General features: G+C 51.2%; 1 protein-coding gene across 2 annotated transcripts; it reads right to left on the reverse strand.

Annotated features, from left to right (window-relative positions):
* Positions 1-59: 59 nt before the first annotated feature.
* Positions 60-9,475, reverse strand: SLC11A1 (solute carrier family 11 member 1). Of its 2 annotated transcripts, XM_084778501.1 has the most exons (15): positions 9,321-9,475; positions 8,773-8,909; positions 7,761-7,883; positions 7,377-7,496; positions 6,331-6,437; positions 5,889-5,959; positions 5,255-5,322; positions 4,955-5,110; positions 4,261-4,419; positions 2,233-2,322; positions 2,016-2,135; positions 1,643-1,792; positions 1,184-1,257; positions 653-806; positions 60-553 (listed from the first exon to the last, which is right to left on the reverse strand). In XM_084778501.1, exons 1-15 carry the CDS (start codon positions 9,325-9,327, stop codon positions 440-442), a joined length of 1,650 nt encoding a protein of 549 aa, XP_084634627.1. In that variant the 5' UTR covers positions 9,328-9,475; the 3' UTR covers positions 60-439. The 2 variants fall into 2 exon arrangements, with proteins under 2 accessions (XP_084634627.1, XP_084634628.1); XM_084778502.1 differs by lacking the exon at positions 1,184-1,257.
* Positions 9,476-13,438: the final 3,963 nt, after the last annotated feature.

The following is a 13,438-nucleotide window of genomic DNA, read 5'->3' on the forward strand; positions in this document are numbered from 1 at the left end:
GATTACAACATCATGCAGAATAGTTTTGGGATATCTTTAAGGAACCAACCACCAGGCCATTTTTTGTTTTGTCTTTTAAGTGATTTATTTTTTATGCATATGGGCATTTTACCTGCATGTTTGTCCATGCACCATGTGTATGCAGTGTCAGCCAACTGAGAAGGCCAGAAGAGGGCACTGGATGCCTTGCAACTGGAGTTAAAGTCACCTGAAAGCCACCAGGTTGGTGCTGGGATTCGAACCGGGGTATTCTAGAAGAGCCATCTCTCTAGCCCCGGGCACTGTGTTTTTTAAGTCTTTCAGGTTGCGGTAGGATGGGTGTGGTGCGTATCACAGTTTGCTCTGAGGTAAAGCACTTGTCTTAACGGACCTCCCACGGCCTTGCTCCGTTTTTTGCCTCTAGGCTTGCTGGATCCAGTGGTCCGGGAGGCTGCTCTCTTCACCCAGAGCTTGTCACATCTTCCTGCTCCTCTTCAGCGAGCCCATATAGGAAGTGCCGGTGCGAGCTGTGGGTCAGAAAGGCGGCTCCATGGGCGATGCAACACGTCCAGGCCTGGCAAGGAACAGTGAGTGGAGGAGAGGCCAGAGCTCTGCAGAAGCCCCATGTGCCTTCCTCTCCTGCCCTCCCTGTCCCTCGGCTGCCCCCTAGTACCAGGTAGGCAGTTAGGGCCAAGTAACCCAGGGCCAGCACAGCTACAAGGCCAAAGTAGGCAGGGTGCGGGAGGCTGGGCAGATAGCTGATCACGAAGTAGAGGTTGATGGCACAGATAAGGGTCATGATGCAGGAAGTGATGGCTTTGCTCAACCTGGGGGAAAGAATGGGTCCTCAGAGCTGGCTGGCTGAAGGTCTCCCCACCCACCACCCACCCCTAGGACCTCCAGCTAGCCAGGAGCTGGAGACAGGCAAGTGAGATACCTTCTCTGACCTGTGTGGTCTAGAGCAGACAGACCCCATTGGCCACTTGGGGGGGGGGGCAATTCAGGCTCCATGCTGCTGGGGAGGACTTGGCAAGGGAAATGGCGAAGGAGTGGCCCAGGTTCTAGGAACAGCCCTTCCCAAGTCCTGGTTTCCATACTTAGGAGCTGTGTGACACGGGGCGAGTTCTTTAAGGCGTTGGGGCCTTGGTTTTATGGGATGGTGGCTGTGAGTATGGAAAACTACAGCGATGTGGGTGGTACTCACCGGCCGTTGGCAAACTCCTGCATGACGGCTGGCATGCTGGTGAAAGTCAAAATAGGCAGCACAGCAAAGGGCAGCTGTGGAGAGTGGTAGGGACTGAGGTTGAGGGAGTGGGGGCAGTGGGGAGAGTGGGGGAGCTTGGCTTCTCTGCCTGGGAAGTACTTTAGGGAAGGTCCCCAAAACCCCTGAGCAGTAGCCGCCTGTGTCTCATCCAAAGCCGGAGAAAGTGCGCAGGCTTGGGCCTCAGACTGCTGGCGTTTGAATGCCAGCTCAGCCTCTAGTCAACCAACCCCAACCTAATGCATCAAGTGTTCCCATCTGTGAAATGGGGACAGTGGAGACCCTCGATTTTAGGGTGGCCGTAGAATCCTGTGAGGGATTTAGGGCACAACCAGGAGGGCTTTTTGCGGGCGGGGCGTAGGGGGCGGCTGCTGTGCTCCCTCTTAGACCACCGGGGCTCACCAGCAGACTCTGCAGAACATTGAGTAGATCGTTGAGGCCCGATAGGTCCTTCAGGTCGCGGAAGACGGCCACCAGCACAGTGGGCAGGATGGCGCAAGAGCGAGTGAGGAGGACACGTGCGAAGCGGGACCACCGCAGTCTCAGGAAGCCCTGGGTGGAGGCGAGAACCCTGATGGAGCCATGCTGCCTCGGTTGTCCACTCCCCACCACCACCGCCCACGTTCCGCACACACATTTGCGCTTCTTGGAAATGGGGGCAGCTCTGACTTTTGGTGGTGGAGAAACTGTAAGTGGGAAAGGGAGGATTCCCACAACTGGTTGCTGAATACGGAACAGGTTTAAGAATTCTGCATTCTCGGCCCTTAATACCCACCTCCATGACGAATTGTCCTGCATAGGTGCCGGTCATAGTAGAACTCTGCCCAGCTGCCAGGAGGCCCACTGCCCAGATGTAAAGAGCCGCAGGGCCAAAGAGACAGCCTAGGATCACACCCTAGACAGAGGAGGCATGCTCAGGCAGAGGCCCTGCCCAGTAGAGGCTCCACCTCCCGACAGGGCGTGGCCAAACATCTGGCCTGAGTGGCACTTACTCCTTGGTATATATCCACAGACACTGTCTGGTTGTCCCTGGGGAAGATCTTAGCATAGTTATGGAGGCTGCTGTTGGCACAGATGTTGAACTGCGGGTAGGGAGTCAGCAGCAGGGAGATGGAAAACACAAAATCACTTTTGGAAAAATCAGGACCATAAGCCAGGCCCCAACTGGGAGTTAAAAACCTGAGGCCAGCTAGGCAGTGATGAGACACACCTTTAATCCCAGCACTAGGCAGAGGCAGGTGGATCTCTGAGTTCAAGGCCAGCCTGGTCTACAGAGTGAGTTCCAGGACATCCAGGGCTACACAGAGAAACCCTGTTTCAAAAAAACAAATGGACCCCCCCAAAAACAAACAAACAAACAAACAAAACACCGCAAAACACCCTGAGGCCCTGCAGACTAAATCTGGCTAGACACTCTTTGCTAACAGTATTTTTGGTTTTGAGTTTGGTTTTGGTTTTGGTTTTCTTTCCTTTTTTTTTTTTTTTTAGACAAAGTATCTCTGTGTTACCCTGCAGGCTGGCTTTGAACTCATAGATAGCTGTCTGCCTCTGCCTCCCAAGTATGGCCCACTATGCCCAGCTATTTGTTTGTTTGTTTTGAGACGGGGTTTCTCTGTGTACCTGTCCTGGACTCACTTCATAGAGCAATCTCGCCTCAAACTCACAGAGATCTGCCTGCTTCTGCCTCTGAGTGCTCAGATTAAAGGCATGTGCCACCACACCAGCTAATGCCTAGCTTGTTTTAACTTTTCTTGCTGTGGATTTGTTGTATTTATTTATTTGTTTGTTTTATTTTTGGTTTTTGAGACAGGGCCTCTCTTTGTAGCCTTGGCTGTCCTAGACTCGCTTTGAAGACCAGGCTGGCCTCGAACTCACAGCGGTCTACCTGCCTCTGCCTCCCAAATGCTGGAATTAAGGGTGTGCACCACCATGCCCGGCATATTTGTTGTATTTAAAATGCGGCTTCAGGTGAGAACTGGGCTGCCAACCTCTGGAGTCAGTAAGAGCTGGCATTGCCACCACATTGCCACAGCTCTCTCTTCATCAGAGTGACCCTCCCGCCACTCGCCACTCGAGCTTAAAAATAGGCTTTCCATCCACCGGGTGGTGCTGGCACACGCCTTTAATCCCAGCACTCAGGAGGCAGAGACAGGAGGATCTCTGTGAATTTGAGGCCAGCCTGGTCTACAAATCGAGTTCCAGGACAGCCAGAAACTCTGTCTCCAAAACAAAACAAACAAACAAACAAAAAACAAAAACCAAAAACAAAAAAACTGAGGGATAAGAAAAAGAAAGAAAAAAGAAGCTTCAAAGTCCCCCATAAAGTCTGCTTTCCCTCTTGCTGGGTAACAGGGTGACACCAGGGAGGGATGCACCCTCACACTCTCAGGATGTACAGCAAAGGCCTTCCAAGTGCTGTGGTTAGGGAATCCCGGCTGCTGCCCATCCCTCCACCCCGCGCACATACATGCACACTCACAGAGGGCTCAAACTTCAGCAAGTGTGTAGTACTCACTAGGACTGGGTCAGTCCCAGGTTGGAGAACTACGCCTGGAGGGCGACAGACACAAGTCCAGATCCCAGAGAGCCAAGTCGGGAGCACAACTGTCAAGGTCCTTCAGAGACCCAGCTCCCTAAGCCCAGTCATGCTTTACCCCCCACCTTCAGCGGCTTCCCAGCATTCTCCCAACTTCCCTGAGCACCCATTGGTGGGCGGGCTGGCTTCTTCCCTTTGCTTGCTACGTACAAGAGCAAGGTACGGGACTTGCTCTCTTTACCTAGGGGCCGCTCAGGTGATGCCTGGTACCAAAGTGGCATCTCAGTCAGGACTTCAAAGTGATTGGCACCTGTCTTCCGGGAACCGAAATGATCAGGAGAGAAGACCTTATAGCTCAGAGGTCCAGCAGAGACTCACAGAAAATGTGGTCCCCCTGACCTGGATGGAGTTCCTGCCAAAACTTGTAGGCAGATGGGGTGGATGGACACAGACGCAGCTGGTGCATAGCAACAGTGTGGCTCACCGCTTGCTCGTTGGTTTGCTGGTAGAAGGCCTGACCAAAGACAGCCATGACGAAGAGGTTGATGATGAAGGACACGGACAGAGCGATGGTGGCCTCAATCAGGAAGTACATGTTGGCTTCTCGAATGTCTGCCCGGCGGGCTCTGTCTACCTCTCTAGACTAGGAAGGGTCAGAGGTGAAGGGAGAACCAAAAGCCCTCAGAGGCCCCCAGTGCTCCCTACCTCCACATGTATACCTGTGTTCTCTCTGAGTCACAGTTCCCTAAAAAAGCCCCTTATGTGGTCGTCTGTTTCAGGTCCTGGTCCTAACACCTGGTCTCGCTTCCTACACCTTTGCCCTAGCCAGAGGAGGTCTGGTCCTCAGTGATCAGTTAAGCGAATGAAGGAAGACTTGACCTTTGAGGTCCCTCTCTAATTCAGCCCTGATATTTCCGCCCCCCCCCCCATCCCCCTTTCGCATTTGCCATGTGCCGCCAATCCGCCAGACTTTTTAGTTGGTGTCTTTGTGAATACCTTTCACTGTCCAGGGTTCTTTCCTTGATTACTCTGTCCTTGCCTGTTTCCCCCTACACTAGGATGCAGATGTTTCCAGGAGGGCAAGGCTCAGAAACAGGCTCCTCCTCCCTCTCTCCCTCCTTCCCTCCCTCCCTCCCTCCTTCCTTCCCTCCCTCCCTCCCTCCCTCCCCTCCGCTCACCTTGACCAAGGCTGAGTGTAGGTAGATGTTATGGGGCATGATGATGGCGCCAACAATGCCCACTGCCTGCAGCAGCTCAGGCTGACCACAGCCCGGGCAGGAGGGCAGGAACAGGCCCTGAAGAAGTGCTCCCTGGGAAGGCCGTGCTACCACATACTGTCGACAGGAACCTGATCAGCCCCCCCTGGAGCCGTCCTCCCATCAGCCCCAGTCCCCAAAGGCAGGCGAGGAGTGTGGCTAAGGGCTGTTTCCCTAGACCCTCAGGCTACCCAGGAAAGGGGTATAGTTCTGATTTCCCACCTCATAACCGAAGGTCAAAGCCATAATGGTAATAAGGAACCCAAAGAATGCTTCCAGCTTGCGCAATCCTAGGGCACAGCAAAGGAGGATAAAAAACAAATCCAAAAACCCCTGTCACATAAACACTTGTGAGTGGCTGTTTGGGGCACTTTGTGCTGGGTACTGGGCCAAGGTCTTTGTATGTATGTATGTATGTATGTATGTATGTATGTATGTATGTATGTATGTATGTATGTATCTATTTATTTATTTATTGGTTTTTTGAGACAGGGTTTCTCTGTGTAGCCCTGACTGTCCTGGACTCACTTTGTAGACCAGGCTGGCCTCGAACTCACAGAGATCCGCCTGCCTCTGCCTCCCGAATGCTGGGATTAAAGGCGTGCGCCACCACAGCCAGTTTGGGCCAAGGTCTTAACATACGTTTTGTTGTTTTCATTTTTTTTCATTGAGCCTTCACTACGGCCCTGAGACTTCTGAGCTGTTTCCCCCCATTTTACAGAAGATGAAAATGGAAGCCAGAGTAACTTGCTCAAGCCATACAGCTGGAGTAAGGGGGACCCACAGCCCTGGGAGGAACCAAGGCTCTGTGAGGACAGCCCACCGTCATCCCCTAGGAAGAGGGACATTCGCTCACCGTAGTTATCCAAGAAGAGGAAGAAGAACGTGTCCACGATGGTGATGAGGACGCCACCCCACAGGGGAATCCTGAAGCCATAAGGACCAGATCAGCCCACCCTGCTTCAGATACGGAGTTCCCACCCTCAGTGAGGAGTCAGGATCCCAAGTGGCCTGGTCAGCTACGCATGAGGGGGGCATGGGGGTGTGCTGAACACTCACAGACACACAGGAAGGGCAAAATCAGGTAGCGGACCAGGTGTGGCAGGGAGCCCTGGCCTGTGCTATGTGACTCACACATGTGCGACTTTACACAAGTCACCTTACATTCTAAGAAAATAGACTCCTATCCGCCCTACTGGAAATGGGGTAATGGGGTAGACACGGGGAGGTCCTTGGCCCGGGGAGGAAACAGTGGCTTCCGCCAGCCTTGGACTGAGGTGGGCTGCCCAGCATGATACCGTCCAGCTGAGAGGAGACTGAAGGAGATAGCTGTGCCGATGACTTCCTGCATGTCTGAGCCCACAATGGCCAGCTCGATGGTCAGCCAGAGGAGGGTGCGAGGCACCTATGGGAGGAGATGTTGCTTCCTTAAAAGAACGTTGGCTGCTTGTATTTCACTTCTCACTTGCCTTTCAGCGCCCTGCACTGCCGCTTTTACAGACATTTATAGGAAGCCTGTGTGCTTTCCCACTTGCCAGCTGGTTTTACAAGACAGGACGGCCAGGAGGTGGTGGCCCACGTGTTGAATTCCAGCACTTGGGAGGCAGAGGCAGGAGGAGGATCTCTGTGAGTTCGAGGCCAGCCTGATCCACAGAGTGAGTTCCAGGACAGCCAGGGCTACACAGAGAAACCCTGCCTCGGGAAGCCGAAGATAAATAAATAACAATAAAATAAACTACTCAGCTTTGTGGGAGTCTGTTTCAGCAACAGATACCGACTAATTCAGATGGCTGCAAAGAAAAACCAGGCCTACCGCTCCTAGTGGTGTTTGTGGCAGTGACATCTGTGAGGATACTAGCCTCTAGTAGGTCATACGGTTACTTAAGCAGTGGCTGCAAGCTTCCAGAAGCAGATGACTGCTTTTGGGGTTCCTATGGTGTGGGGGTTATCAGCTTTCCTGACAGCTTTTGCCTTGGAACCTCCAGCCCTTCTGACTCCTTAAAGGGTTAAATTTGAAAAGGGCTAGAGTCCATGGTAGATTGCTCATCCAAGTAAATGAGCCAATAAAGCAAAAAATCCCTTGGGAATATCTCATGGTGTAATTTCGGTGATCTGTGTTAATGGATACTGACGACATCTAAGATCCCCAGCCCAGAAGTAACTAGCCCTGGGCTCTGTGGCTCTGCCCGTGCACTACGGGTCAGAGTTATGCTTTCATCTGCCAGCTGGATTTAGGATACCTGGGAGCTGGTGATGGCTTTTTTATTTTTTGTTTTGCTGATCAGGGTCTGAGGCCTATAGGTGCTTCCTAGCCACAACCCCTTTAGGCCTCTTCCCAGCTCACCTTAGGGTAGTAGAGGTGGCAGATTTCACCCAAGTCCTTGCCTGTCACCACACCTAGCCGGGCAGCCAGGCGCTGGCAAAGCAAGCCTAGCACGGTGGCCCACAGCAGCACCCAAAGCAACTGTGAGGAAGCAGAAGGACCCTCAGTCAAAGCAGCCCCTCCCAGACAGGGCATGGCAGGCAGGCCACCCCCGTAGAGCCTTCCACACCGCCCCCCGCCCCCAACCAGGGCCTTCCCTAGGGACCTTTTCCTGTCCCTCTTAGAACTTTGCCTAGTCTCAGGAAAACCACCCATGAAGCTTGCTACGGAGGACCGGGGTCTCCGCTGTCTTAGCCAAGGTACCACCCTCCCCACAAAGCCAGCCTGGAGGCCCAGACTCAGTACTTTGAATTCAGCCACGGCACCAGCTTGAAGGTCAGACTCAATGTTCCCTGGGTCAAGGAAAGCGATGCTCATGAGGAAACCAGGCCCTGTGAATGCCCACAGCTTTCTCAGGCTGAATGTACCCTGTGGTGGAAGCAAAGGCAGGTCATCTTAGATAGGAGGTGGTTGCAGCTGGCCTTGGTTTGGCCTCTCAGCTGAACTCAGGCAGGGCTGGCCAGCCCTGCCCTCCATCACCCACCCAGTGCTGCCCACTACCCTGAGGAACCAGTGGGATGTGCTGAGTCACCGTGGCTCTGCCTTCTGCATGGGTCATGTTCAGCAGCTGGCCAAGCATGTGACCTGTCTGCCTCTTTCAGACTTGTCAAACAGACATCAGAGTCCCAGGAGAGGGACCCGGGTGTAGCTAAACCTCTCAGTTCCAGCTTCCCCCGTCCCCACACCCTTCTCTCTGGGGACCACTGAGAGCTCGGTCACTCAATCCCGTTTCTGGGTTTGGCCTGTAAGCCTAGGAATCTGCTTAGATTGTAGAGCTGGGGACTGACAGCAGACCCAGAGGGTAAAGGCACTTGCCACCAAGCTTGAAACCCACATAACAGAGAGAGAGAGAACGGACTCCCACAAGCTGTCCCCTGACCTCTACATGCATGCTCTAGCATGGACACACCTACACATGCCCACACAAATAAATAATTGTAATACATTATAAGAAGGAACGGTGTGGCAAGACTGGATGACAGTCCTCCTAGAACCAGCCAGGAGCTTCCTTCTCTTTACTCTGGTGCACTTTGCTAGGTGGTCCCTGCTTCTAATGTTAAAATGGTCCCCGGGCTCTTTTCCCTCCTGGAAAAGCTAAGGTCCTCTTGAGAATCATTTGATCTTTTTTCCTCCCCGAATAACTACAGAGTGCCTCAGTTATTCACTGCCATGGTCACAAAAGATGCCCCCTCTGTAGCCGGCAAGATCTCAGAGGGTCTGGTAGACCCAGGAAGCCCCCAGCACCCAGCATTCCTACCTGTTTTGTGCTGGGGATAGGAATCTTCTCGCTCAAGTAGGTGTCCTGGGAAGATGTTTGCTGAGGTGCTCCTGGGCCAGGCAGGCTGGGAATGGAGCCATAGCCGGACCTGCCCAGCCTCTGGGGGCTCTTGGCACCTGTGAGGGACCCCAGGATGCTAGGTGGGTGTGCGCTTCTTTCAAGAGCCTAGGATTCAAGCTGCCTGCCTCCTCCCACCACCTCTGCCTCCTCTGGACTGGCCATTCCATCTGTGTGTCAAGTGGAGGCTCCCACAATCACTTCCCTCCCAGTGAGTACAGAACTTCTCCAACCCAAATCCCCTGAGTCAGGAGACTTATGAGACGTGAGGCCCCAAGAGGCCCCCAGTTCAGCTGCTCGCGGGGTGGGGGTGATGCAGGCTCTGCCTCCACTGCTAGCTTTAATCCGTAGAAGTGCCTGACTCCAGTGTGTCTGACAGACTAGAGAACCCACGGAGATCACACGTCTTCTTTGCTGCCTCAAATCTCCCCCACTTGAGTCACATTAGGTCCCCAGAGGTCACCACTCACGAATCATGAGGACACTGGTGTCCAGGTACAGCCTGTGTGTGATCAGCAGACCCGGTAGCTCCTCAATCTGTCCCCTTCTGTGGGTGCTGGTGCAAGTGAGTTAGAGTGGGGGAACCGACGCCCTTCCCATCCTTGCCAGACTCCCTTCATCACCAAGTGCACACTCACAATTTCACATACTTGGCGTTTCGAAACTCTCACCAAAGGCAGAAGTGGCCCGTCATGGCGGAAGGGGCTGGTAGCCCACATCTTTGACCCTTGTTCCCTTCCTGGCTACGCACTGCTCCATACCACCTCTGGCCTCGGTCCAGGTACCCCCAAGTTTTTGGCTTCCAAAACTTACCTCTGATTTTAGGCATTTCCTGCCACTTGGGTATTGATGCTCACATCTTGTGGCAGCTTCACACACCACACACACACACACACACACACACATACACACACTCATACACACAGACTCCCACACTGTCAGGCCTGTCATCTCAGCCTGGAGCTTAAGGACCATTGATTGAATTAATGAGAAGGAAAGCAGGAGACAGAGTCCTTCTATCCTGTGACCCCTGTGAGGGTCTCAGAGGAAAAGCCCTGCCATGGGCGAATGCTGTGTCCAGACCACTGAATGAGCACCTGGACATTTATCCCAGAGAAATTAAATGTATGTCCAAACAAAAAACCTTACACATGAAGTTCACAGCATCTTATTTGTAATAGCCAGAAGCTAGAATTACCCCCAGCTGTCTGTCCATCAGCAGGTGAGTCACTATGGCACAATGAAAGAAAGTAGTAAATCCATATAATAACATGGGTAAATCTTCAGGAAATGCTGCTGAGTGAAAAACTTCAAAGTCTGCTTGGGCTGTCCCAACAATTTAGTGAGACCCAGTCTCCAAACGCAAAGCAAAACCAGTAGTAGGGAAGTAGTTAATTGACATGTGCTTAGGTTTAAAAAAAAAAAAGTCACTTTCAAAAGCTTACCCGTTAGTTCAGTGTGGTAGCACATGTTTCAAACCCTAATCCTCCAGAGGCTGAGGCAGGAGAATTGTGTTCCAGATGAGCCTTGTACACCCCAGGATAGTGTTCTACCATTGACCTGTGGCTTCAGTCCTCGGTTTTTCAAGCCAAGGTCTAGGTGCCCAGGCTAGCCTCAAGCCCACAGTCCTTCTGCCTCTGCATCTGAAGGCACAGATTATAGGTGTGTGCCACACTTGCCACCACTATGCCCAGTTGATAGGAAATTTCTTATGGATCATTTATGCCTTTTCCCAGGAGTACTGCTTCTAAGCTTCTCTAAGAAAGTTCTAAGGCAGGGCATGGTGGCACATGCCTTTAAGCTCAGTACTTGGGAGGCAGAGGCAGGCCAGTCTCTATGAGTTCGAGGCCAGCCTGGTCTACAGAGTGAGTCCAGGACAGCCAAGGCTACACAGAGAAACCCCGTCTCGGAAAAAAGAGAAAGTAAGTTCTGAGTATCCTGCCCCTCCTGATTTTAGGGAGTTTTTTTTTTGGGGGGGGAGGAAGGTGGAATTTTTTTGTCTCCCTTAGTTTTTTCCAGACAGGGTTTCTCTGTGTAGCCCTGGCTGTCCTGGAGCTCACTCTATAGACCAGGCTGGACTTGAACTCACAGGGATTTGCCTCTCTGCCTCCTGAATGTTGGGATTAAAGGCCTGCGTTGAAAGGCCACCAGATCTCAGTTTAGATGGTGATGTGCCACCATGTGGTTGCTGGGAATTGAACTCAGGACCTCTGGAAGAGCAATTATCTGGCCCTACCTGAAGGTCTTCCTTACACCCTGGAGGTTGTGACTCACAAAGAGACATCAGAGACTTCCTTGTGAGGCTTGGGTTCCAAGATACTCCTGGAGCATCTGCCCTTGTGTTTACTCAGGAACAAAATAATCACCAAATAAATAAATAAAATAAAAAGTAATGAACTGGAGTCTGAGCCATTGGAGGTCAGAGACTGGTAGGATTGGTGGGGGGGTGTATATGGCTTACCCCTCAAGGAAAAGATACAGCAACAAAGTTAGACTGGCCAGAGCGATCTCTGCTGTGTACAGGGGCTTATGCTGATGGGCAAAGAATGGTATGGATAAGTGAGAAAAGGAAGAAGTATTAAGATATGTCTCTCTCTCTCTCTCTCTCTCTCTCTCTCTCTCTCTCTCTCTCTCTTTTGTTTTTGTTTTGTTTTGTTTTTTGGTTTTTTGGTTTTTTGGTTTTTCAAGACAGGGTTTCTTGGTGTAGCCTTGGCTGTCCTGGACTCGCCTTGTAGACCAGGCTGGCCTCGAACTCACAGCGATCCGCCTGCCTCTGCCTCCCAAGTGCTGGGATTAAAGGCGTGCGCCACCACGCCCGGTTTAAGACGACTCCTTCTTAGAAAAGTTAGCTCATGCAGGACCACTGTGGTGTCGTATGACCAAGGAACAAAAGAATACCAAGATTAGACATATAAATTTTTCAGATATATGGAATATAAACACTATGTTGTGCCAGAAATTAAACAGTGACTGCAGCAGCTTTGGCATGAAGATGTCTTGGGCCTAGTGACAATTGGCACTCTGACCATTGGAAGTTGACAATACACTGCCTGGGACATGGCAATCTGCCCAGGCTGGCTTGGAGATTTTCTTGCTGTTTAGTGTCCTTGAAACCGCAAGAGCTACCAGCCTGGGAGCAGGGTGTCATGCTTTGGCAAATTATGCCTCTAGATTCTTAAAAGTTGGCTTGTGGGGTTGATGAGGGAAAGTGATTGTAAAAGATAACTCTGTCCTGTCACAGTTCATCAGTGATGACTAAACATATGACCAAGAGGAAGTTAAAACACGTGTCCAGGGACAAAAATGATCTGATCTATGTTTTGGAACAATATGAATCTATCCCTGCCCTACTGAGTTCTGTATAAACAAAGACGCATACTGACGGTCACTAGCTCCTCATCTCCTCTGTGGGATGTGGCCATCCCCAGGGTCGGCCCCTCCCCTAGAATATGCAGTGCTAAGGATTAGAACTTGGGTCTTCACTCTTGCAGAGCAAATGCTCCGTCCCACCGAGCCATCTCCCCAGGCCTTGTTGTCCCATTTAAATAGTGCTTTGACAATGACATCATTCTAGAAATGAAGATCACGTCTGTGGTTGCCCCCAGGTTAAGGATAGGTCAGGTGGAGAATGAATGTGGTTAGAAAGGTGCCTTGAAGGCGTCTTGTGGTATTGAGATGTGGTAGATATGGAAACCACATGTGAACCAGCCTACAGGACTTAATATGCCCATGTGTCTGTGCAGCCTTCCACAGCTAATAAATCTATGTGAGGACATTATATGATATAGTCCATGACATTGGGCCAATGTCAGTATTCCAATGACAGTAAAAGCAGAAATTCAGACTTCTTTTTTTTTTTTTTTTTTTTTTTTTGTAGTTGTTTTTGAGATAGGGTTTCTCTGTGTAGAACTAGAATTCTCTCTGTAGACCTGGCTGGCCTTAAATTTATAGAGATCCGCCGGCATCTGCCTCTCAAGTGCTGGGATTAAAGGCGTGAGCCACTATGCCCACCCACAAACAGACATTTGAACACTAGGTCCTAACAACATTATTCACATTAGCCAAGGTGTAGAAACTACCCATGTGTCTGTTAACACGTGGATAAATACAATATAGTATACACATGCAGTGGAATGTTACTTGGGATTAATGATGCATTAGACAATATAGATAATCCTTAAAAACACCACACTGTGTTACAGCCTGTGGTAGTACATGCCTACAACCCTGGCACTTGGGAAGATGTAACAGGAGGATTACCATAGATTCAAGGTCAGCCTAGGCTACAAAGTGAAGTTAAGACTAAGCTGGACTATAATTGTGGTTGCCATCAGTTCTTTGGAATTCAAGTGTCACAAACACAGATGCTCACAGTGGCTTCCCAGGTTTGCCCACCATTATGGTCTGAGTGTTCGTGACCCTACAACGCTTATGTGGTAAAGTCACTACCAAGGTGATCAAGTATTAAGAGGTGAGACAATTGGGGGTGCTGTTAGGCCACCAGAGCTCTACATCCGGTAAGTGAGGTCTGAGGGGCTAGGTGGGGATGTAACTCGTTTGGTGGTGGGTTTCACCCCAAAATAAACAG

This window comes from Acomys minous, assembly GCF_964271855.1.
Source record: "Acomys minous genome assembly, chromosome: 4".
NCBI classification, from domain to species: Eukaryota; Metazoa; Chordata; class Mammalia; order Rodentia; family Muridae; genus Acomys; species Acomys minous.